This window comes from Vigna umbellata, chromosome 9 (genome assembly GCF_029865625.1).
Source record: "Vigna umbellata cultivar VRB3 chromosome 9, Vumbellata_1.0, whole genome shotgun sequence".
Classification (NCBI taxonomy): Eukaryota; Viridiplantae; Streptophyta; class Magnoliopsida; order Fabales; family Fabaceae; genus Vigna; species Vigna umbellata.
This window is the reverse complement of record NC_142173.1, coordinates 51,837,854-51,862,008: the sequence shown is the minus strand read 5'-3', so window position 1 is coordinate 51,862,008 and position 24,155 is coordinate 51,837,854. Positions and strand designations below refer to the sequence as shown.

Here is a 24,155-nt window from a genome sequence, read left to right as displayed (position 1 = left end):
GTGCTGCTGCTGTGAAGATGTGCACCCCCCCTTCCAGGACGTGGACGTGTGCTGCACCGAGAGGAAGCTCCTGGACGCGTGGTTCCAAGTGTGGGCCGTGACCCCTCTTCCTTCTAATAAATTAAGCACACAGCTCCCCAATTATTTCTTGTTGCACCGCCTTTCCATGATTGAAAACAAATGAAATCAGCACTCCCTGCTCTGTGTGAGAAAAGCTGGACCGTGTACTTCTGTATTTTCCTTCCTGCACCCCGATGTGTTGCTGCCTTCTTCAGAGTTGATGGACGTCACCTTGCTGCTGTGCTGGACTGATGGACACTGCTGGAATGTGGTGAAGCCCTTCGTGCACCTCCCATTTCAGTTCCGCACCCCTCTAGCTGCTTCCGGATGCCACTGGACGTGTGAAGCTCTCCAAGTTGCTACTGGACCATGCCTGAACCGTGCTACCTCTTTTTCTCATGCTGGGACGTGGCCGTGCTTCTCTATGTGTCATACTTTTGTCTTCCAAATTATTTTCATAAAACCGTGAGCACTTGCCCTTCTTCCATTTCAATTCATTTACTTCTTAAAAGATTCCAAGCAATGCCCGTGTGATGTGCCTTGTTTCTAAGCCAATTTTGCTCAATTTTCCATTGATCAACACACAAATTAAATCAACGCAGTGCAGCTCCTTCCAAGTAAATAATACAGTGTGCAAATGAATTTTCTTCCAAATGTCTCAGATTGTATTTCCAAAAATTTTCCTACAATTAATAATGCAAATAATTAGCTCAAATAATTCAAATTAATTAAAATTTGAATTTCCGATCAAATTAAGCACAATTAAGAAAAATGGGAAAATACTGGACATTTAAGCACAATTCCCTGATTAATTTCGGTACAATAAGCTAAGTGAAATTGAGAAAATATTGACTCATCAAAATAGACCACACTTAGTCTTTTGCACTCCTGGGCAAAATCAAGACGCAGATCAGGGAACAGTTCAAAGGGCATCCAGGGTATGACACAAACTTAGCACACAGAAAACAAAGACTCGCAAGGAAACAAACAGAATTTACACAATCCTCAAGAAATCTGGACAGAGAAAAGAAGTAGACAATTCCAACACAGAATGAATCAGAGAAAGCAGATACTCATGAAATCATCCAAGCAATTCAAGACATGGCAAAATGATTAATCAGCTCAAGAGGTGAATCAAAAGTAACAAAACCTCACAGATGCACTATCAGTGTTTCTCTCAAGTGTTTAGGGTAAATCAATGTCTCTCAATGCACTCAAGAAAGCAAACACAACAAACTTGGCAAGCCTCTAATATCAACACTCAGAAACATATGCATGTTCAAATCAAAAGGTCTTTTCGTGGTTGTAACGGGCCAAGGACAGGGGAGGATAACATATGGATAAGAAGCTATAAACCAAAAGAAATAGAGGAGCAATGGGGAACAAGTGTAAACACAATCAAATCACCCCCAAAACCTCTAATTCAATCCTCTTCTTGACTCCATTATTCACAATTATTCACAATTTTTTTTTTTCACTATTTTTCTGCTTTTTTTTTTTCATCCTGTCTCTTTTCTTTTTTTCTCTTTTCAAAACAAAACTGTAAAAGACAAGATTTACAAAAACAAAACAAAACAAGAAGAGGAACCAACTAGCCAACTCATCAGAATCCCTAAGGAGACCACACTTGTTCCCAAAACACTTCCAAAGCTCCAAAATTCCCTAAGGTTAAGGTAATCATGGTTTTTCACTTAGGGCTAGTGTATGAGCTTCAAAACAAAGAAATGGGGGGAAAGTATAGGCTCAAAAAGGGTTTTCAAAGGATTAGAACAAGGTAGGCTTATTTGGCTAGAGAGGCTTAAGAACAAAACTGCCTTTATCACTTCCAGACATGCATATCAATCAAGAATTATCAACAAGAGTCAAGCCAAGGCATATGTGCAAGCAATCAAGAGACATATCACACACAAGAAAGAACATACAGTGGCTCAAATCTCACACAGGGTAATTCTGTCACAATCAATTCAACTCTCAAAAATCATAATCATCTTCCAAGCAGAGAAAAGCAAGGATTTCAAACAAATAAGTATCAATCAAGTGAAGGAAATGATAAGCCTACAACCCAAACAAAGTCCAGAAATCAAGAGAAACATGTAAAACTGTACACAAAACAAAACAAAAACTACCTAGAAAAGAAAAAATTTAACACGGAAAACGAAAACTAATGAAGAAAAATCAGAATCTCCCCCAATAGACCATAGACCACACTTAAACTACACAGTGTCCCCAATGTGTCATAAGCATAAGATCGAAAATCAAAACAGTGAACAGATCATGGACAAGTGCAATAAAAGTAGGGAAAGGGGGAGAAGAGAGAAAGAAAACTCCCCTGATCATGGTGGCAGTTGCCAATTTTGGACTTGCAGGGAGATGTCTTCCACCATTGGATCCAGCCAGGAAGTTTTGAGGAAGAATTGCTTCATCCTCCAGATTTGATCTAGCAGGGAGATATTATCCACAGCTGGATCTATGCAATGATTGTTGATGAGCAGGTTCAGCAGGTGCCTGTTGATCTTCAAATTATTGTGTATGTAAGCACCCTTGTCTTCCACTGGGGGTGCATGTTGGTCAAATTCATATGTACCTCCTGCAGCATGGTTAGTACATTGTGGCTCCAAAGAATTGACACACAGGGGTATAACACCCAATCCCAGTGTAACAGGCTGAACAACAGATAAACTCTCAAAACATGAATCAATTTCAAATTCAGAAACAATATCAACCACAGACTCAGATTCATGTTCAGTGCATGGAGAATAAACATACGAATTTGACATCAAAAATTGATTCTCATCATGCAGAGAGGAAGAATTAAAAACAGACTCATCAACAATACAATCATCAGTGATGAGAGGGTCGCACCTCTCACAAAAGTTGTGCATAAAAGAATGCAGTATAGACTAGGAAGTGACTCCTAGGTCGTCTCTCAAGGACCAATTGTGGTTCAGGTAATAGGTCGAACACGTTAAGGGGGGGTTTGAAAAGGTTTTCCAAAAATTAAAGAACTTAATAAAGACACAGATGCAAACAAACTAATTTAAGCTAGCATGGTTATTAAACTAGGACTATTAAAAGCCTTAGATAACATTCAAACATCAAACACTGTTACAAACTGATTAACAAACACAGTTAAAAATAATTAAATGCAACACTAACTCAAACACATAAACTCAACCTATTAATTAAATTAATTAAAAACCAAAGAAATCAACAAGCCTAATTTAATCCTAGCAAATTACTTGTCATAATGGCAATTAACAAATGAATTTAAAAGTCCAATTGGCCAAAGAAAGAACACATGGCCGTGAGTCATCATGCACCCAAGTCAAACTTCAATTTCACCTTAAATAAGCCACAAAATGTGTTGACTTCTTCTCCCATGTGCACCATTTTTCAAGAAATTAAGCATGTGCCTTCCACACTCTCCAAGACCGTCCCCTCTCTCCTTCCATGCAGCAAAGAAATGATTTTATACACCAAGGCACACAATTTACGTGAACCACCAAGTGGAAATGCCAAAAAATGCTTCAAAGACCAATGTGCAAATGGAAGATACCATGGGTGCTCCTACCAATGTGCCAAGTAAACTAAATCAAATGAAAACAAACTCTAAAAACCTTCATTTCTCATTGCAATTCACGGCTGGAACAAGCAAAAGCCAAATCTCAAAGTGGAAACATTCCTTGGGTCAAAACAAGCATCTTTTGTGTTGGTCCAAAAGTGGTAAAAATTAAATGAAGCAATTTCCTCTCTCCTACAAACTCCAAACGGTTTTTCTTCAAGAATTATGCATCCAAAAGCTTTCTTCCACTCTTCCATACAGAGAACAACTTCAAGAAACCAAAGTTAAAGTTTCAAATGAACACAAGAACAATAAACCCAAACTTCTACTCATCAACCCATCTTCAACACTACCATTTCTTCAAGTTTCTTTGCAAAAACGAAAATAATACTTAGACCATCATTCCAGTTCTGTCCAGCCTCCATAACATCACCAAGATCTTATCCCAACCTAGTCTCAAACATCAAAACCGAAATATGCAAGGAAAGAGTTAAACCCACAACACCCACGCATCATCTTAAGCTCTCTTCAACCTAAAACTACATAGAACTTCATTTTTATCATCCAACCATATAGAATGAGATAAAAAACGAGAGGAACAGCAGCAAAGGGAGAGGAAAACGAAATATAAAGTTACTCAAACCCAACATCCACCATGGAAATGCAAAGACAAGCTCCAAAACTCAAACTCCAAGCATCAAGAACAAGCAAATGGAAGTGGAAATGAATAGTTTTTCACCACCAATAAGCTAAGACAACCAAGAGTAAATTAAGAGAAGAATAAAATCTGCATCTTGCTCATTGAAATGGCCAAAAACGAGACACCCAAGTCAAGCTCTCCATAAGAGTGTTCATACAACAAACCCTAAGAGAGAAAAGCTCCAAAACATGAAAATTATCAAGTGTGTAAGAGTCTTTTTGTGTGGTTGGCTAAGGCTCTCTAAAATGCCGAGAGTTTCTCCTCCAAATGGGGTCCACAATCAATTAAAAACCCTAATCAAAAAGGCACATGTCCTACAAATGGGTCTTTTTACAAAATTGCCCCTAAAAGGGTCCAAAACACCTAATTCTAATTAAGGGCTTCTAGAAAACGAAATTACAATTTTAATTAGAATCTAAATGACTAAATGTTGAGCCTTTGAGTGTGTCACGCCATATCCCAATGCTCCAGATGATGTTTCCACAACTTTCCTGCAACCAGAAATGCACTTAATCAGCTCAGAAAACCCAAATTAGCACAATTACGAATTTCCGACCAAATTAAGCAGAATTCAGAAAACGGGGAAATAATAGACAATTAAACATAATTCCTTGGTTTATTTAAGTGCAATAAACTAAATATAATTCAAGAAATAACGACTCATCAAAATAGACCACACTTAGTCTTTTGCACTCCTGGGCAAAACCAAGACGAAAACCAGGGGACTACTCAAACATCAGGGAGTTGACACAGACTCGACAGACAGACAACAAAGACTCCAAAACAGAACACAGTTGCATAATTGTCACGAAATCTGGACAGTAAAAGGTATAGGCAGAATCCAACACAGAGTCAACGAAAGCAGATACTCCAAGAATCATCCAAACAGTTCAGTACAAGGAAAACATTCAATCAGTTCAAGAGATGAATCAAAAGCAACAGAGCCTCACAGATGCACACAATCAGTGTTTCTCTCAAGTGTTTAAGGTAAATCAATGTCACTCAATGCACTCAAGAAAGCAATCACAAATAGACTTGGCAAGCCTCTAATATCAACACTCCAGCACATACGCATGTTCAAATCAAAAGGTCTTTTCATGGTTGTAATGGGGCCAAGGACAAGGCAGGATATATCTGGATAAGAAGCTACAAACCATAAGGAACAGAGGAGCAATGGGGAACAAGTGTAAACACATTCAAACACACCCACAACCTCTAATTCCATCCTCTTCTTGACTCCATTATTCACAATTATTCACATTTTTTTTCACTATTTTTCTGCTCTCTTTTTTTTCATCCGGTCTCTTTTCTTTTCTCTATTCAGCACACAATTTCAAGAGACAAGATACACATATTTACCAAAACAAAACAAGAAGAGGAACCAACCAGCCAACTCATCAGAAACCCCCAAGAGACCACACTTGTTCCCAAAACACTTCCAAAGCTCCAAAATTCCCTAAGGTTAAGGTAATCATGGTTTTTCACTTAGGGCTAGTGTATGAGCATTGAAAACAAAGAAATGGGGGAAAGTATAGGCTCAAAAAGGGTTTTCAAAGGATTAGAACAAGGTAGGCTTATTTGGCTAGAGAGGCTCAAGAACAAAACTGCCTTTATCACTTCCAAACATGCATATCAATCAAGAATTATCAACAAGAGTCAAGCCAAGGCATATGTGCAAGCAATCAAGAGACATATCACACAAGAAAGAACATAAAGTGGCTCAAATTCTCACACAGGGCATTTGTGTCACAATCAATTCAACTCTCAAACATCATGATCATCTTCCAAGCAAAGAAAAGCAAGGAATCCACATCTCAGAGTATCAATGAAGTGAAGGAAAACTGACAACCGAACCACAATCCAGAATTTACGAAAAGCATGCAAAACTGTACACAAGACACAACAAACTACATAAAAACTGAAACATGAACAAAGAAACAACCTCCCCTAATAGACCACACTTAAACGACACAATGTCCTCAGTGTGTTACAATCAGTAGATCAAACAATCAGAACAATCATCAGATATCGACAAAGTGCACTAAAAGTGAGGAGGGAAGGAGAAAAGAAACTCCCTGAGTCAGAAGGGAGGATAGGTGGGGTGGACCAAAGACGTCTCCTCCACCACTACATCCACTAAAGAAGGGTTGCTGAGGAAAGGCTTCAGTCTATGCCCGTTCACCTTGAAGCTTTTAGCTGTAGATGGACCTTGGATCTCTACTGCACCATAAGGGTAAACATTAGTCACAACAAAAGGTCCAGTCCATTTTGATCTCAACTTACCACCCATGAGGCCGAGTCTAGAGTTATACAACAAAACCTGCTGGCCAACCTCGAAGTCCTTTCTAACAATAGAACTATCATGGAACTTCTTTGTCCTTTCCTTGTAGAACTTCGAGTTCTCATAGGCCTCCAATCGGATCTCATCCAATTCATTTAGTTGCAACTTTCTTTCCTCTCCAGCTTGGTCCATGGAGAAGTTGCAAATCTTCACAGCCCAATATGCCCGATGCTCAATCTCGACCGGTAGGTGACATGCTTTTCCGAAGACAACCCGGTAGGGAGACATCCCTATTGGTGCTTTGTAAGCTGTCCTGTGAGCCCAAAGAGCATCGTCCAATCTATTGCTCCAATCTTTCCTGTTGGGCTGGACAATCTTCTCCAAAATCCTCTTAATCTCCCTGTTGGAGATCTCAGCCTGCCCATTTGTTTGGGGGTGGTATGGTGTAGAAACTCTGTGCGTCACCCCATATTTCTTGAGCAAAGCTTGCATGGATCTGTTGCAAAAATGGGTTCCTTGATCACTAACAATTGCTCTAGGCACTCCAAACCTGCAAAAGAGGTGAGATCTAACAAAATCTACAACAACCCGAGCATCATTAGTCCTGGTGGCTCTAGCTTCCACCCATTTTGAAACATAATCCACAGCAAGGAGAATATAACAGAAACCAAAAGAAACAGGAAAAGGACCCATGAAATCTATACCCCATACATCAAACACCTCACAGAACAACATAGGTTGTTGAGGCATCTCTTGTCTCTGTGAAATTGATCCTCCTGCTCTCTGACAAGGTTCACAAGTGCTGCAAATCTTCTCCGCATCTTTGAAGATGGAAGGCCAATAGAAACCACAGTCAAGCACTCTGCGAGCTGTTCTCTGTATCCCCAGATGACCACCAGGTGAGGAGGCATGACAGAACTGCAGGACCGAGTCAATCTCATGGTCCGGAATGCATCTCCTAGTAACCTGGTCACTGCACAACTTCCACAGATATGGGTCATCCCAAACATAATACTTAACATCACTCTTAATTTTAGCAATCTGAGCACGTGATGCTAAGGGAGGAAAAACAGAAGCAACCAAATAATTTACAATGTGTGCAAACCAAGGAGTGGGGTGAGAGTAAGAAATCATCAACAAACTCTCGTCAGGAAAGGTATCCTGTATGGGCAACACATCAGCTTCATTCCCAGCTTTTTCAATCCGACTTAGGTGGTCTGCAACCAAATTTCGTGCTCCACTCCGGTCTTCAATTTGCAAGTCGAACTCCTGAAGCAGTAGCATCCACCTGATCAATCTAGGCTTTGACTCCGCCTTTTTCAACAGAAACTTTAGAGCTGCATGGTCAGTATACACAATAACAGGTGATCCAAGCAAATATGACCTAAACTTGTCAAGGGCAAAAACAATTGCCAACAACTCTTTTTCAGTGGTGGTATAATTTGCCTGGGCAACATCCAAAGTGCGTGAAGCATAGTAGATCACTCTCGGCAGCTTGTCAATTTTCTGTGTCAAGACAGCCCCTAATGCATAATTAGACGCATCACACATGAGCTCAAATGGGGCTGTCCAATCTGGTGCCTGAATGATAGGGGCGGTGGTCAAAGCTTCCTTCAGGCAATCAAACGCCTGCTTGCATCTGTCATCAAAAGAAAAGTCAATATCTTTCTGCAGCAGTCTGGACAAGGGAAGCGCCTTCTTGCTGAAATCTTTGATGAAGCGCCTGTAGAAACCTGCATGTCCAAGAAAAGATCGCACCTCTCGCACGCAAGAGGGGTAAGGCAACTGCGAAATCACAGATATCTTAGCAGGGTCTACCTCTATTCCCTTTTCAGAAATGATATGCCCTAGAACCAAACCTTGTCCAACCATGAAGTGACATTTCTCAAAATTGAGAACAAGGTTTGTTTCTATGCATCTTTTCAAAACTTTTTCCAGACTGTCTAAACATGCATCAAAGGAGGATCCATACACAGTAAAATCATCCATAAACACCTCTATGCAATTCTCAAGAAAGTCGCTAAAAATGCTAAGCATACACCGCTGGAAGGTACCAGGGGCGTTGCATAGACCAAAGGGCATCCTCCTATAGGCAAAAGTGCCAAAGGGGCAGGTGAATGTGGTTTTTTCTTGATCCTCAGGCGCAATATTTATTTGAAAGTAACCAGAAAAACCATCAAGAAAACAATAATGAGATTTACCTGCCAGGCGCTCCAGCATCTGATCAATGAATGGCAGGGGGAAATGATCTTTCCTGGTTGCTTGGTTGAGCCTCCTATAGTCAATGCAGACTCTCCAACTGTTCTGCACTCTAGCTGGGATAAGCTCATCCCTCTCATTCTTCACCACAGTGAGGCCAGTTTTCTTGGGCACAACATGGATGGGGCTAACCCACTGACTGTCTGAAATAGGGTAGATGATCCCAGCTTGCAAAAGCTTGGTCACCTCCTTCTTGATGACGTCCATGATCACGGGGTTTTGCCTTCTTTGTGGCTGTCTCACTGGCCTTGCCCCATCTTCCAAAAGAATTCTATGCATGCATGTGGATGGGCTAATACCAGGTATGTCAGCCAAACTCCAACCAATGGCCTTCTTGTGCTTCCTCAGCACACCAAGCAACTTCTCCTCTTGAACAGAATCAAGGGAGGTGGAAATGATCACCGGTTTCTTCTCATCATCCTCCAAGTACACGTACTTGAGGTTATCTGGGAGCTGTTTCAACTCAAGAGTAGGTGCCTGCAAGTCAGATTCAATTGTACTTCCTACGAGGTGGTTAGTGCATTCTGACTCCAAAGAATTCACAGGTAAAGGCGGAACACCTATCTCATCAAGCTCCAAATCCATATCCATGACAATTACATTATCAACATCATCCATATCAAAAACATCATCAACATCATGGATATCAAAATTCTCTTCAAAATCAACATCATTCTCAAATTCAGATTCAATGCATGTATGTAGAGCAGATAGAAAAGAATGCTCTTTCTTATGCAAAGAATCAAAATCATCAACAACATATTTATCAATAATGTCATCCAATGCATCGATCTTAAACAGAGAATGGTCCTCAGCTGGAAATTTCATTGCATCAAGGATATTAAAATGAACAACAATATCAGCAAATTCCATAGACAAAGTTCCAGCATACACATCAATCTTAGTTCGGGCAGTTTTCAAGAATGGCCTGCCTAAGATAATGGGAGCGGATCCATGAGAGAATCCCTCCTCCATTTCCAAAACATAAAAGTCAGCAGGAAAAATCAATTCACCAACCCTAACCAAGACATCCTCTATGAAACCTGCTGGGTGGGTAACACTCCTATTGGCCAACTGAATGACCACACCCGTGGTTTGCAAAGGACCAAGAGACAAAGATGCATATATAGACAAAGGCATGACATTAACAGAAGCACCCAAATCAAGCATGGCATTTTCAAATTTATTGTTTCCAATCACACAAGGAATGCAAAATATACCTGGGTCCTTGCACTTTTCAGGGATGTGTGGGACCGACTTACCAATAAGCGCAGATACATTCCTTCCCATGCTAATTCTCTCATTTCCCTTCATCTTCCTCTTGTGTGTGCACAGCTCCTTCAAGAATTTGGCATACTTCGGTATCTGCTTGATGGCATCAAGTAGAGGTATGTTCACCTCTACCTTCCTGAAGGTCTCCAGAATTTCCTTATCCACATCTTCCATCTTTTTGCTAGGAAGTGCCCGTGAAGGGAATGGTAGAGGGATAGGTCGGTCAACCAATGGAGAAGGTGCAGCAGCGGTGGTGGTGGAAGAGGGAGAAGATCCACTTGAAGAAGAACCACCGGCTGGAGAAGAAGATTCACCCACCTCAAATGCCTTGCTCGGACCGTCATGGTCGTTCTTTCTAGGACAAGTAGCAGGCATGGGTGTAGGTGTAGAAGCGGGCTCTGAAGGCACAAAAATCTGCTTCCCTGATCTAAGGGTTATGGCACTCACATTCCTTGGGTTCTGCACAGTCTGGGATGGTAACTTATCTGAATTCTGAGACTGCGCCTGGTTTATCTGAGTAGCCATCTGACCCATCTGGTTAGTGAGACTCTGTATGGAAGCTCTAGTCTCCTGCTGAAACTGTAGGTTTTGCATAGTCATCTGTCTCACTAACTCTTCCAATGAAGGTTCAGACGAAGTGGAAGGTTGGGCAACTAGCTGGGTAGGTGCCTCTTGTTGTTGCTGTTGTTGTTGCCTCTGGTGTTGTTGCATTGGTGGAGGCACATATCTGTTAGGTGCTCCAGCATTCTGGAAAGGTGGTGCCTGCTGTTGATGCTGTGGCGCATTGTTCCATCTCAGATTGGGGTGATTCCTCCACCCTGGGTTGTACCTGTTGCTGGATAAGTCATGATTTTGCTGTTGTTGCTGCCTGTTGTTGTAGATGTTCGTAGCATAAGCCTGAGGCGCATCAGAGGCAGCAGAGTGCTGCAAAGAAGGACAAGCATCTGTATAGTGGTCACTGGAAGGACAAATAGCACATAGTCGTGCAACAGATGCAGATGGAGCTGCAGATCTCTGGTTGGTAGTCAACTGTGTCACCATCTTCGTAAGAGAGTCAATCTTTCCTTCCAACTTGCTTTCAACAGCTGATAAAGACTGGGCAACAACATCATGTACGCCCCTCACCACAATGGCATCATTCCTGGTGCTAAACTGCTGGGAGTTTGATGAGAGAGTCGCACCTCCCAACAAAAGTTGATTGCAGATATTAATGCAGTACAGTACTAGGAAGTGACTCCTAGGTCGTCTCTCAAGGACCAATTTTGGTTCAGTCTCAGATCAAACATGTAGTGGGGGGTTTTGAAAGTGTTCTTGGGATTGGAAATAAACTAAATTAAAATTGAAAATTAAATACAACCAAACATAATTGAAAACATTGAAATAAATGCAGAAAGCATGAAGTACAAATGACCGAAGGTTCTACATTGAGAACGAACAGTCTCTAAAGGAAGTGAGGAAATTGAAAATACGGGAATATAAAGAAGCCGAACAGAATAGACAACATTAAAGTGAATGAAAACAGTAAACTGAAACACTTAAAACCCCTTGGAATAAAGCGAAATACAAAAGTGCATGAATCCATCTCAATGCAACGAGTAAGCTAAATATCAAAAGCAGTTCATCAGGGACATGACACCAAGAAAATGCGTTTGAACAGTTAACTTAAATAAGTGAATAAGCTGCTGTAAAATAAAATTCGTGTTGCACCGTCTTTCCATCCGAGGCCTTGACATATTCAACTAATTAAATGAGCTCCTTCTAAAAGAAAATGAACGTCCCACATATGCTTCTCCTAGACGTCCATCCCGAGGCTGTACCTTTCTCCATGCCAAGTAATCACCTCATGGAACACTCTTCCAGCACCTAATCACCGTAATGCTTTTTAAAAGAAAGCAACATCCAATGTGCCTCCTCTGCTTCAAATTGAAATCAGCGCATTCCATTCTTTAAAAACAATTAAAAAAAATGAATTCTCTTACTAATGATGTTGGACGTGACAGCCACAAATTCGCTCCTTTCCATGAATCAGCGTGACAAGCAAAGTTGAGTTGTCTGCTTCTCTTCAATGTGCTTCTGCTTCCAACTTTAAAACGACAACCAAACCAATTAAATGTGCAGCTGTGTGCTTAATCTCATTAACGTGTTGTTGCCCCTCTTTCTTTCAAACACGCCATCCCTTTTCTAAGAAAGAAAAATGAAAGCTTTCGTGCTGCTGGAAATAAACTTAAGGAAACACATATATGCGTCTGGTAGTAAACGAATGCACAATGCAACTTGGAAATGAATTATTCAATGCAGAAAAAAAAGGGCTGAACGCACAAATCAGCAATGCAGAAGTTAGAAATGAAATTGTAAAATCTTAAAATCCATCTTTCGTGATGAATAGAAATGAAGATAATATATGAAATCAGCGTGTTGTCTTTTTTTTTAAAAGCAAAGCAAAGGAAAGAAAATATGAGTGCACCGCTATAGAAAAATGTGTCACCATTGTCCCATTGAAATCAGCACATGCTCCAAAAGTAAATAGCCTTCATCTTTTCTAAGAAAATAATCAAAATTCCAAGACGTAACCTTGTTGAAGTAAGTTATGTGCACCACCCAAAATCCATCACCGTGTGAGTCTTTTTTTTTTCTCCCTGGCCGTCAACCCTCTTCCTAATGTCTATGTGCGTCTTTCATTCTACAAACTGTAATGGCGTGAATACACTCCCCCCAATCCTTACATCCCAAAGAAACGTTCAAAGTAAAAGCCTAAAAACAAAGAATCTCCGAGAGTGGCGGCTGGTTCACACTTCCTTTTTCATCCAGCTCCACGGGTCTCCTTCTTGCTGGACCGTGTGAAGGCCTCTTTGCTTTGTGGGCCGCGCTGGACTCTCCTCTCCGTGGTGCCAAGCTGGATGGGAGCTGCCCCTTGGATGCTGCTGCCCGCGTGCTTTTTAATTTGCTGGGTGCACCCCTTCATTAAATGAAAGTGAAGTTTCTTTTCTCGGTGGCAGCTTCTCTTTTTCTAAGCACACATGTGTTTTCTTCTATTTCTTTTCTTTTAGCCAAACCAAACAGCATATTCCAGCTCAAGTCTCCACGGATCAGCACAACTTTTCTATTCAACACAAAATAAATCAATGCAACCATATTAGAACACTCAAACAGTAATCACTGGACTGACATAGGGGAGTAAACAAATTACTGGGAACAGTACAAAACTAATTTGAACAAAGTAAAAACTATACATGAAAATAGACATCTAGACGAAACTATGAAAAAAAATTGCATGGAAAACGGATAAGAATTGGACTCAAACGAGGTCACACAAGTCGACACAAACAGCAGTAATCACTGGACTGACATATGAGAGTAAAATAAATACTGGGAACAGCACAGAATGAATTTGAACAAAGTAAAAACTATATGTTAAAATAGACATCCAGACGAAACTATGAAAAAAAATTGCATGGAAAACGGATAAGAATTGAACTCAAACGAAGACACACAAGTTGACACAACATTCACGCGGCAGCCAGCGAAAATAAAAATGGCTAAGATGCATTGGCTCAATTTCCATTTCTCATTTCGCTTTCTAATGTCCCAAAAAGTTATCCAAAATTTTCCCGTAATTAATAATGCAAAATAATAAGCTCAGATAATTCAAATTAGTTAAAATAAGAATTTCCGATCAAATTAAGCACAATTAGGAAAAACAGGAAAATACCGGACGTTTAAGCATAATTCCCCGACTAATTCTAGCACATTAAACTAAGTGAAGTGAGGAAAATATTGGTTCATCAAAATAGACCACACTTAGTCTTTTGCACTCCTGGGCAAAATCAAGACGCAAATCAGGGAATAGTTCAAAGGGCTTTTAGGAAGGTGACACAGACTCAGCATACAGAAAACAAAGACTCAACAAGGACAGAAACAGAATTACACAGTCCTCAAGAAATCTGGACAAAGAAAAAGAAGTACACAATATCCAACACAGAATCAATCAGAGAAAGCAGATACTCATGAAATCATCCAAGCAATTCAAGACATGGCAAAATGATCAATCAACTCAAGAGGTGAATCAAAAATAACAAAACCTCACAGATGCACTATTAGTGTTTCTCTCAAGTGTCTAGGGTAAAGAATTTCAACTCAATGCACTCAAGAAAGCAAACACAAACAAACTTGGCAAGCCTCTAAAATCAACACTCAGAAACATATGCATGTTCAAATCAAAAGGTCTTTTATGGATGTAATGGGGCCAAGGACATGGGAGGATAACATATGGATGAGAAGCTATAAACCAAAAGAAATAGAGGAGCAATGGGGAACAAGTGTAAAAACATTCAAACACACCCACAACCTCTAATTCCATCCTCTTCTTGACTCCATTATTCACAAAATATATTTTTTTTTTTTCATTTTTCTTTTTCATCTTTCTCACTTTTTTTTCATCCTGTCTCTTTTCTTTTTTCTCTTTTCAAAACAAAACTGTAAAAGACAAGATTTACAAAAACAAAACAGAACAAGAAGAGGAACCAACTAGCCAACTCATCAGAATCCCTAAGGAGACCACACTTGTTCCCAAAACACTTCCAAAGCTCCAAAATTCCCTAAGGTTAAGGTAATCATGGTTTTTCACTTAGGGCTAGTGTATGAGCTTCAAAACAAAGAAATGGGGGAAAGTATAGGCTCAAAAGGGTTTATCAAAGGATCAAAACAAGGTAAGCTTATTTGGCTAGAGAGGCTCAAGAACAAAATTGCCTTTATCACTTCCAAACATGCATATCAATCAAGAATTATCAACAAGAGTCAAGCCAAGGCATATGCGCAAGCAATCAAGAGACATATCACACACAAGAAAGAACATCAAGTGGCTCAAATCTCACACAGGGTAATTCTGTCACAATCAATTCAACTCTCGAAAATCATAATCATCTTCCAAGCAGAGAAAAGCAAGGATTTCCAAACAAATCAGAGTATCAATGAAGTGAAAGACACATCTACAACCTAATCAAAGTCCAGAAATCAAGAGAAACATGTAAAACTGTACACAAGACACGACAAAAATAACCTAGAAAAGAAAAAAAAAATTTAACCAAGAAAACAAAAACTAACAAAGAAAAATAAAAATCTCCCCCAATAGACCACACTTAAACTACACAGTGTCCTCAATGTGTCATAAGCATAAGATCGAAAATCAAAACAGTGAACAGATCATGGACAAGTGCAATAAAAGTAGGGAAAGGGGGAGAAGAGAAAAGGAAAACTCCCCTGATCATGGTGGCAGTTGCCAATTTTGGACTTGCAGGGAAATGTCTTCCACAGCAGTATCCAGCCAGGAAGTTTTGAGGAAAAATTGCTTCATCCTCCATATTTGATCAAGCAGGGAAATGTCTTCCACAACTGGATCTATGCAGTGATTGTTGATGAGCAGGTTCAGCAGGGACATGACACCAAGAAAATGCGTTTGAACAGTTAACTTAAATAAGTGAATAAGCTGCTGTAAAATAAAATTCGTGTTGCACCGTCTTTCCATCCGAGGCCTTGACATATTCAACTAATTAAATGAGCTCCTTCTAAAAGAAAATGAACGTCCCACATATGCTTCTCCTAGACGTCCATCCCGAGGCTGTACCTTTCTCCATGCCAAGTAATCACCTCATGGAACACTCTTCCAGCACCTAATCACCGTAATGCTTTTTAAAAGAAAGCAACATCCAATGTGCCTCCTCTGCTTCAAATTGAAATCAGCGCATTCCATTCTTTAAAAACAATTAAAAAAAATGAATTCTCTTACTAATGATGTTGGACGTGACAGCCACAAATTCGCTCCTTTCCATGAATCAGCGTGACAAGCAAAGTTGAGTTGTCTGCTTCTCTTCAATGTGCTTCTGCTTCCAACTTTAAAACGACAACCAAACCAATTAAATGTGCAGCTGTGTGCTTAATCTCATTAACGTGTTGTTGCCCCTCTTTCTTTCAAACACGCCATCCCTTTTCTAAGAAAGAAAAATGAAAGCTTTCGTGCTGCTGGAAATAAACTTAAGGAAACACATATATGCGTCTGGTAGTAAACGAATGCACAATGCAACTTGGAAATGAATTATTCAATGCAGAAAAAAAAGGGCTGAACGCACAAATCAGCAATGCAGAAGTTAGAAATGAAATTGTAAAATCTTAAAATCCATCTTTCGTGATGAATAGAAATGAAGATAATATATGAAATCAGCGTGTTGTCTTTTTTTTTAAAAGCAAAGCAAAGGAAAGAAAATATGAGTGCACCGCTATAGAAAAATGTGTCACCATTGTCCCATTGAAATCAGCACATGCTCCAAAAGTAAATAGCCTTCATCTTTTCTAAGAAAATAATCAAAATTCCAAGACGTAACCTTGTTGAAGTAAGTTATGTGCACCACCCAAAATCCATCACCGTGTGAGTCTTTTTTTTTTCTCCCTGGCCGTCAACCCTCTTCCTAATGTCTATGTGCGTCTTTCATTCTACAAACTGTAATGGCGTGAATACACTCCCCCCAATCCTTACATCCCAAAGAAACGTTCAAAGTAAAAGCCTAAAAACAAAGAATCTCCGAGAGTGGCGGCTGGTTCACACTTCCTTTTTCATCCAGCTCCACGGGTCTCCTTCTTGCTGGACCGTGTGAAGGCCTCTTTGCTTTGTGGGCCGCGCTGGACTCTCCTCTCCGTGGTGCCAAGCTGGATGGGAGCTGCCCCTTGGATGCTGCTGCCCGCGTGCTTTTTAATTTGCTGGGTGCACCCCTTCATTAAATGAAAGTGAAGTTTCTTTTCTCGGTGGCAGCTTCTCTTTTTCTAAGCACACATGTGTTTTCTTCTATTTCTTTTCTTTTAGCCAAACCAAACAGCATATTCCAGCTCAAGTCTCCACGGATCAGCACAACTTTTCTATTCAACACAAAATAAATCAATGCAACCATATTAGAACACTCAAACAGTAATCACTGGACTGACATAGGGGAGTAAACAAATTACTGGGAACAGTACAAAACTAATTTGAACAAAGTAAAAACTATACATGAAAATAGACATCTAGACGAAACTATGAAAAAAAATTGCATGGAAAACGGATAAGAATTGGACTCAAACGAGGTCACACAAGTCGACACAAACAGCAGTAATCACTGGACTGACATATGAGAGTAAAATAAATACTGGGAACAGCACAGAATGAATTTGAACAAAGTAAAAACTATATGTTAAAATAGACATCCAGACGAAACTATGAAAAAAAATTGCATGGAAAACGGATAAGAATTGAACTCAAACGAAGACACACAAGTTGACACAACATTCACGCGGCAGCCAGCGAAAATAAAAATGGCTAAGATGCATTGGCTCAATTTCCATTTCTCATTTCGCTTTCTAATGTCCCAAAAAGTTATCCAAAATTTTCCCGTAATTAATAATGCAAAATAATAAGCTCAAATAATTCAAATTAGTTAAAATAAGAATTTCCGATCAAATTAAGCACAATTAGGAAAAACAGGAAAATACCGGACGTTTAAGCATAATTCCCCGACTAATTCTAGCACATTAAACTAAGTGAAGTGAGGAAAATATTGGTTCATCAGAGTTGGAGGCCATCTTCTCAATCAATTGCCTGGCCTCAGCAGGTGTGGTGTCTCCAAGAGCTCCACCACTGGCAGCATCAATCATACCACGGTCCATGTTGTTCAAACCCTCATAGAAATACTGGACAAGGAGATGCTCAGGTATCTGATGGTGGGGACAACTAGCACAAAGTGTCTTGAATCTCTCCCAATACTCATATAAGTTCTCTCCACCAAGCTGCCTAATCCCAGTTATGTCTTTTCTGATAGCTGTGGTCCGGGCTGCTGGAAAAAATTTATCTAAGAACAGTCTCTTCAGATCATCCCAGCTAGTGACGGATCTAGGCGCCAAACCATACAACCAATCCTTAGCAACACTTTCCAATGAATGAGGGAATGCCTTCAAGAAGATGTGCTCTTCAGGAACATCATGTGGTTTCATACTAGAACAGACAATGTGGAATTCCTTCAAATGCTTATGAGGACTCTCACCTGCAAGACCATGAAACTTGGGCAACAAATGGATCAGTCCAGTCTTGAGAACAAATGGAACGCCCTCATCAGGATATTGGATGCACAAGCTTTCGATATCGAAATCAGGTGCAGCCATCTCCCTAAAAGTCCTCCCACGAGGTGGAGGTTGTGCCATATTGTTCTCAGTGTGAAAAACAACAGAATCAGAATCAGAATCACGTGCAGATGCAACAGATGCAGTATGCACAAAGTACTCAGCAGTAGGATGCACAGTATCCAATGGAACAGACTCAAAAACAGACTCTAAAGATAAATTTCTAGAATGCCTAGCTAACCTATGAAAAGTTCTATCAATCTCAGGATCAAAGGGTGGTATAGGCCCAGGATTTCCCCTAGTCATGCACTAAGTCACAACACCCTAAAATCATGAAACGATATCACAAAAATTTTGAACACACAAAACAACCTAAACAAACAAATCACACACACTCAAACATACAAGACAAAACACAACACACAAACAACACATTATCAACACAAAAGACCTAAAACTGAACCATTGGTCCCCGGCAACGGCGCCATTTTGATGAGAGGGTCGCACCTCTCACAAAAGTTGTGCATAAAAGAATGCAGTATAGACTAGGAAGTGACTCCTAGGTCGTCTCTCAAGGACCAATTGTGGTTCAGGTAATAGGTCGAACACGTTAAGGGGGGGTTTGAAAAGGTTTTCCAAAAATTAAAGAACTTAATAAAGACACAGATGCAAACAAACTAATTTAAGCTAGCATGGTTATTAAACTAGGACTATTAAAAGCCTTAGATAACATTCAAACATCAAACACTGTTACAAACTAATTAACAAACACAGTTAAAAATAATTAAATGCAACACTAACTCAAACACATAAACTCAACCTATTAATTAAATTAATTAAAAACCAAAGAAATCAACAAGCCTAATTTAATCCTAGCAAATTACTTGTCATAATGGCAATTAACAAATGAATTTAAAAGTCCAATTGGCCAAAGAAAGAACACATGGCCGTGAGTCATCATGCACCCAAGTCAAACTTCAATTTCACCTTAAATAAGCCACAAAATGTGTTGACTTCTTCTCCCATGTGCACCATTTTTCAAGAAATTAAGCATGTGCCTTCCACACTCTCCAAGACCGTCCCCTCTCTCCTTCCATGCAGCAAAGAAATGATTTTATACACCAAGGCACACAATTTACGTGAACCACCAAGTGGAAATGCCAAAAAATGCTTCAAAGACCAATGTGCAAATGGAAGATACCATGGGTGCTCCTACCAATGTGCCAAGTAAACTAAATCAAATGAAAACAAACTCTAAAAACCTTCATTTCTCATTGCAATTCACGGCTGGAACAAGCAAAAGCCAAATCTCAAAGTGGAAACATTCCTTGGGTCAAAACAAGCATCTTTTGTGTTGGTCCAAAAGTGGTAAAAATTAAATGAAGCAATTTCCTCTCTCCTACAAACTCCAAACGGTTTTTCTTCAAGAATTATGCATCCAAAAGCTTTCTTCCACTCTTCCATACAGAGAACAACTTCAAGAAACCAAAGTTAAAGTTTCAAATGAACACAAGAACAATAAACCCAAACTTCTACTCATCAACCCATCTTCAACACTACCATTTCTTCAAGTTTCTTTGCAAAAACGAAAATAATACTTAGACCATCATTCCAGTTCTGTCCAGCCTCCATAACATCACCAAGATCTTATCCCAACCTAGTCTCAAACATCAAAACCGAAATATGCAAGGAAAGAGTTAAACCCACAACACCCACACATCATCTTAAGCTCTCTTCAACCTAAAACTACATAGAACTTCATTTTTATCATCCAACCATATAGAATGAGATAAAAAACGAGAGGAACAGCAGCAAAGGGAGAGGAAAACGAAATATAAAGTTACTCAAACCCAACATCCACCATGGAAATGCAAAGACAAGCTCCAAAACTCAAACTCCAAGCATCAAGAACAAGCAAATGGAAGTGGAAATGAATAGTTTTTCACCACCAATAAGCTAAGACAACCAAGAGTAAATTAAGAGAAGAATAAAATCTGCATCTTGCTCATTGAAATGGCCAAAAACGAGACACCCAAGTCAAGCTCTCCATAAGAGTGTTCATACAACAAACCCTAAGAGAGAAAAGCTCCAAAACATGAAAATTATCAAGTGTGTAAGAGTCTTTTTGTGTGGTTGGCTAAGGCTCTCTAAAATGCCGAGAGTTTCTCCTCCAAATGGGGTCCACAATCAATTAAAAACCCTAATCAAAAAGGCACATGTCCTACAAATGGGTCTTTTTACAAAATTGCCCCTAAAAGGGTCCAAAACACCTAATTCTAATTAAGGGCTTCTAGAAAACGAAATTACAATTTTAATTAGAATCTAAATGACTAAATGTTGAGCCTTTGAGTGTGTCACGCCATATCCCAATGCTCCAGATGATGTTTCCACAACTTTCCTGCAACCAGAAATGCACTTAATCAGCTCAGAAAACCCAAATTAGCACAATTACGAATTTCCGACCAAATTAAGCAGAATTCAGAAAACGGGGAAATAATAGACAATTAAACATAATTCCTTGGTTTATTTAAGTGCAATAAACTAAATATAATTCAAGAAATAACGACTCATCAATCAGCATACCTCTCAATAACATAATCATCAACATAATCAAATTGAGGTATGCTTACCTCCTCTTCCTTGAAGATTGCTAAAGTGTGGGAAGACGAAGGTGGTCTACCTGGTTCAGGGTTACTGCTCATTTCTGCCTGCTCCTCAAAATATTCATCACTCTCCTCAGGTGCAAGGGTAGGGACATAGGATGATGGGAAAGTAGATGGCACAGTAGTAAGCTCATGACTCTTCTCCCCATCTTCTATGTTGATGCCACTATCATCATCATCATCTGGAATCTGAACAGTCTGAAATGGTAACTCTGAATCTTGAGACTGTTCTTCAGTGAGTTGAGTGGCCATCTGCCCTATCTGATCAGTCACACTCTGAATGGCAGCTCCTATTTCTTGTTGGAACTGCATGTTCTCTTGCCTGAACAGAAGATTTTGCATGGTCATCTGCTCTAATAACTCCTTCAATGTAGGTTTAAAAGTAGAAGGCTGAGGAGCTATTTGAGCAGGAGCATCATAAAATTGCATCTGTTGTTGTTGCTGCTGTTTTTGTTGCCTGTTGTTGTAGATGTTTGTAGCATAAGCCTGAGGTGCATCAAAGGCAGCATGGTGTTGCAAAGAAGGACATGCATCTGTATAGTGGTCACTAGAAGGACAAATAGCACATAGTCGTGCAACAAATGCAGATGGAGATGCAGATCTCTGGTTGGTAGTGAACTGTGTCACCAACTTCGCAAGAGAGTCAATCTTTCCTTCCAACTTGCTTTCAAAATCTGATAAAGACTGGGCAACATCATCATGTACGCCCCTCACCAGAGGATGCGCAATATTGTTCTCCTTATAGAAATCAGCAGAATAATTAGAGTACCATGCAGAAGGAGAATCATAAGTATCGGCAGAATAAGCACTATTCACAAAACCAGAATAAGTAGACATGGAAAAATAAAAATACTAAAAATTACGAAACAAATAAAACACAACACATTTATACATGCAACACGCACACACAAAACAGAACATCACATCACATCACATCACAACACAAGACAAAACACAACACACACAAACACAACAAAAAGACCTAAGACTGAACCATTGGTCCCCGGCAACGGCGCCATTTTGATGAGAGGGTCGCACCTCCCACAAAAGTTGATTGCAGATATTAATGCAGTACAGTGCTAGGAAGTGACTCCTAGGTCGTCTCTCAAGGACCAAATGTGGGTTCAGTCTCAGATCAAACACGTAGTGGGGGGGGTTTGTGATAGGTTTGTGAATGCAATTGAACTAAAAGAAATGAAAATTAAACACAACCGAATACAATTGGAAACATTAAAGTAAATGAAAATATTAAACCGAACAATAGAAGCATCAGTAAAAGCAAACCAAAATTGAAACAACACTTGAAAACAAGATAAACAGTGTAATGCAACATATTAAAATAAAAACACTTAACTAAAAATGCGTGAATCCTTCTTAAGTGCCACCGTGTGTGATTTTCCTATCTCTCCAATTAAAACTCAAAGAAACCTCTAAAATGAAATTGGTAATAAGTAAATAAAAACCTAACATGTCCTAAAATTTAAAACTGTCACTTTTTCTAAAAGAAAGGAAAATGAATTCCCATAATAAAATCACTGTGCCGCTCCAAAAATAAACCGAATCGAACAACTTGAAGGCAAATGTGTTGGAATAAAATAAAAATGCAACAACAATTAAACTAAGCATTAATTCATCAAGGAAATGGCACTAAATAAATGTTAACAGTGAAAGAAAGGAAAATGAAAGCTTTCGTGCTGCCCTCTGAACGTGACAACACCTAGTTCCACCTAATCTACTTCTCATTTCAACTCCATTTCCAGCCATCACCGTTCAATGTGCTAGCACACTTCCTTCTACTTTCAGGCTACTTTCTTTCTACCTCACGGGTCCCAGCTCCTATTCTCTCCTCCTACATTAAGCAAAACATAAAAGCTCCCTCAACCACATTCCAAAGCAAAGTCTAATCTAAGTGGCGGCTGAAGCTCAACTTCCTATCTTAACCTTCATCCTCTCCTGTTCAAACGTTCAAAAGCCGAGAGCAGAATGAGAGAGTCTTTCCGTGAGGGGTGGCGGCTGGCTCCCGCTCCAGGCCGAGACACCTCCTTCCCCACGCCCCCCTTCACTCCCAAGCAAAGTGTTTTTATCCTCCCCGTAACCCTCCATCTCTGTGGCCGTGTGTAGGCTGGATGTTGGACCACTTTGCTTTTTGACACCTCTCCATCCGTAACCTCCCTAAAATCCAAGCTGGACGTTGCAGTCAAGTGTGGGATGCTGGACCGCGGACGTGCTTGCAGGATCGTTTTACTGCCATGGGCCGTACTGAAGATGGATGGGAGCTGCTATACGTGGGGTGCAACCTGCTTCAAGCTTTGCTGTTGTGTGCTTCAATTGAAAGATGTGGCAGCCGCTGGACCGAATCCGCGGGCCCCTGCTGGACTTCACGTGGACCTCTCTTTCTCCAATAAAATCCACACACTTTCAATGTAGCGTGCTCCCTTTCTCTGGGCCATGTGTGCTGCTGCTGTGAAGATGTGCACCCCCCCTTCCAGGACGTGGACGTGTGCTGCACCGAGAGGAAGCTCCTGGACGCGTGGTTCCAAGTGTGGGCCGTGACCCCTCTTCCTTCTAATAAATTAAGCACACAGCTCCCCAATTATTTCTTGTTGCACCGCCTTTCCATGATTGAAAACAAATGAAATCAGCACTCCCTGCTCTGTGTGAGAAAAGCTGGACCGTGTACTTCTGTATTTTCCTTCCTGCACCCCGATGTGTTGCTGCCTTCTTCAGAGTTGATGGACGTCACCTTGCTGCTGTGCTGGACTGATGGACACTGCTGGAATGTGGTGAAGCCCTTCGTGCACCTCCCATTTCAGTTCCGCACCCCTCTAGCTGCTTCCGGATGCCACTGGACGTGTGAAGCTCTCCAAGTTGCTACTGGACCATGCCTGAACCGTGCTACCTCTTTTTCTCATGCTGGGACGTGGCCGTGCTTCTCTATGTGTCATACTTTTGTCTTCCAAATTATTTTCATAAAACCGTGAGCACTTGCCCTTCTTCCATTTCAATTCATTTACTTCTTAAAAGATTCCAAGCAATGCCCGTGTGATGTGCCTTGTTTCTAAGCCAATTTTGCTCAATTTTCCATTGATCAACACACAAATTAAATCAACGCAGTGCAGCTCCTTCCAAGTAAATAATACAGTGTGCAAATGAATTTTCTTCCAAATGTCTCAGATTGTATTTCCAAAAATTTTCCTACAATTAATAATGCAAATAATTAGC

The 24,155-nt window shown here is 40.2% G+C and overlaps 2 protein-coding genes across 3 annotated transcripts; both read right to left on the bottom strand.

The window, feature by feature from the left end:
- Positions 1–12,669: 12,669 nt before the first annotated feature.
- LOC148193843 (uncharacterized) lies at positions 12,670–20,821 on the bottom strand. Of its 2 annotated transcripts, XR_015782158.1 has the most exons (3): positions 17,647–20,821; positions 16,509–17,037; positions 12,670–16,118 (listed from the first exon to the last, which is right to left on the bottom strand). XR_015782158.1 is itself a non-coding variant. In XM_088098720.1 (2 exons), exon 1 carries the CDS (start codon positions 18,574–18,576, stop codon positions 17,686–17,688), a length of 891 nt encoding a protein of 296 aa, XP_087954846.1. In that variant the 5' UTR covers positions 18,577–20,821; the 3' UTR covers positions 12,670–17,037; positions 17,647–17,685. The 2 variants fall into 2 exon arrangements, 1 of the variants encoding a protein (XP_087954846.1); XM_088098720.1 differs by having other exon boundaries at positions 12,670–17,037.
- Positions 19,552–21,905, bottom strand: LOC148193842 (uncharacterized). Its single transcript, XM_088099517.1, has 3 exons — positions 21,182–21,905; positions 20,901–21,022; positions 19,552–19,557 (listed from the first exon to the last, which is right to left on the bottom strand). Exons 1-3 carry the CDS (start codon positions 21,768–21,770, stop codon positions 19,552–19,554), a joined length of 717 nt encoding a protein of 238 aa, XP_087955643.1. The 5' UTR covers positions 21,771–21,905.
- Between the last annotated feature and the right edge of the window lie 2,250 nt (positions 21,906–24,155).

Bases quoted from the DNA above. Each gene is read 5' to 3' on its own strand.
- LOC148193843 (XM_088098720.1), bottom strand. From the start codon at position 18,576: ATGACTAGGGGAAATCCTGGGCCTATACCACCCTTTGATCCTGAGATT.
- LOC148193842 (XM_088099517.1), bottom strand. From the start codon at position 21,770: ATGTCTACTTATTCTGGTTTTGTGAATAGTGCTTATTCTGCCGATACT. The intron at 21,023-21,181 runs CCACTCAACTCA...CATCCTATGTCC, and splicing joins TGATCAGATAGGGCAGATGG to CTACCCTTGCACCTGAGGAG.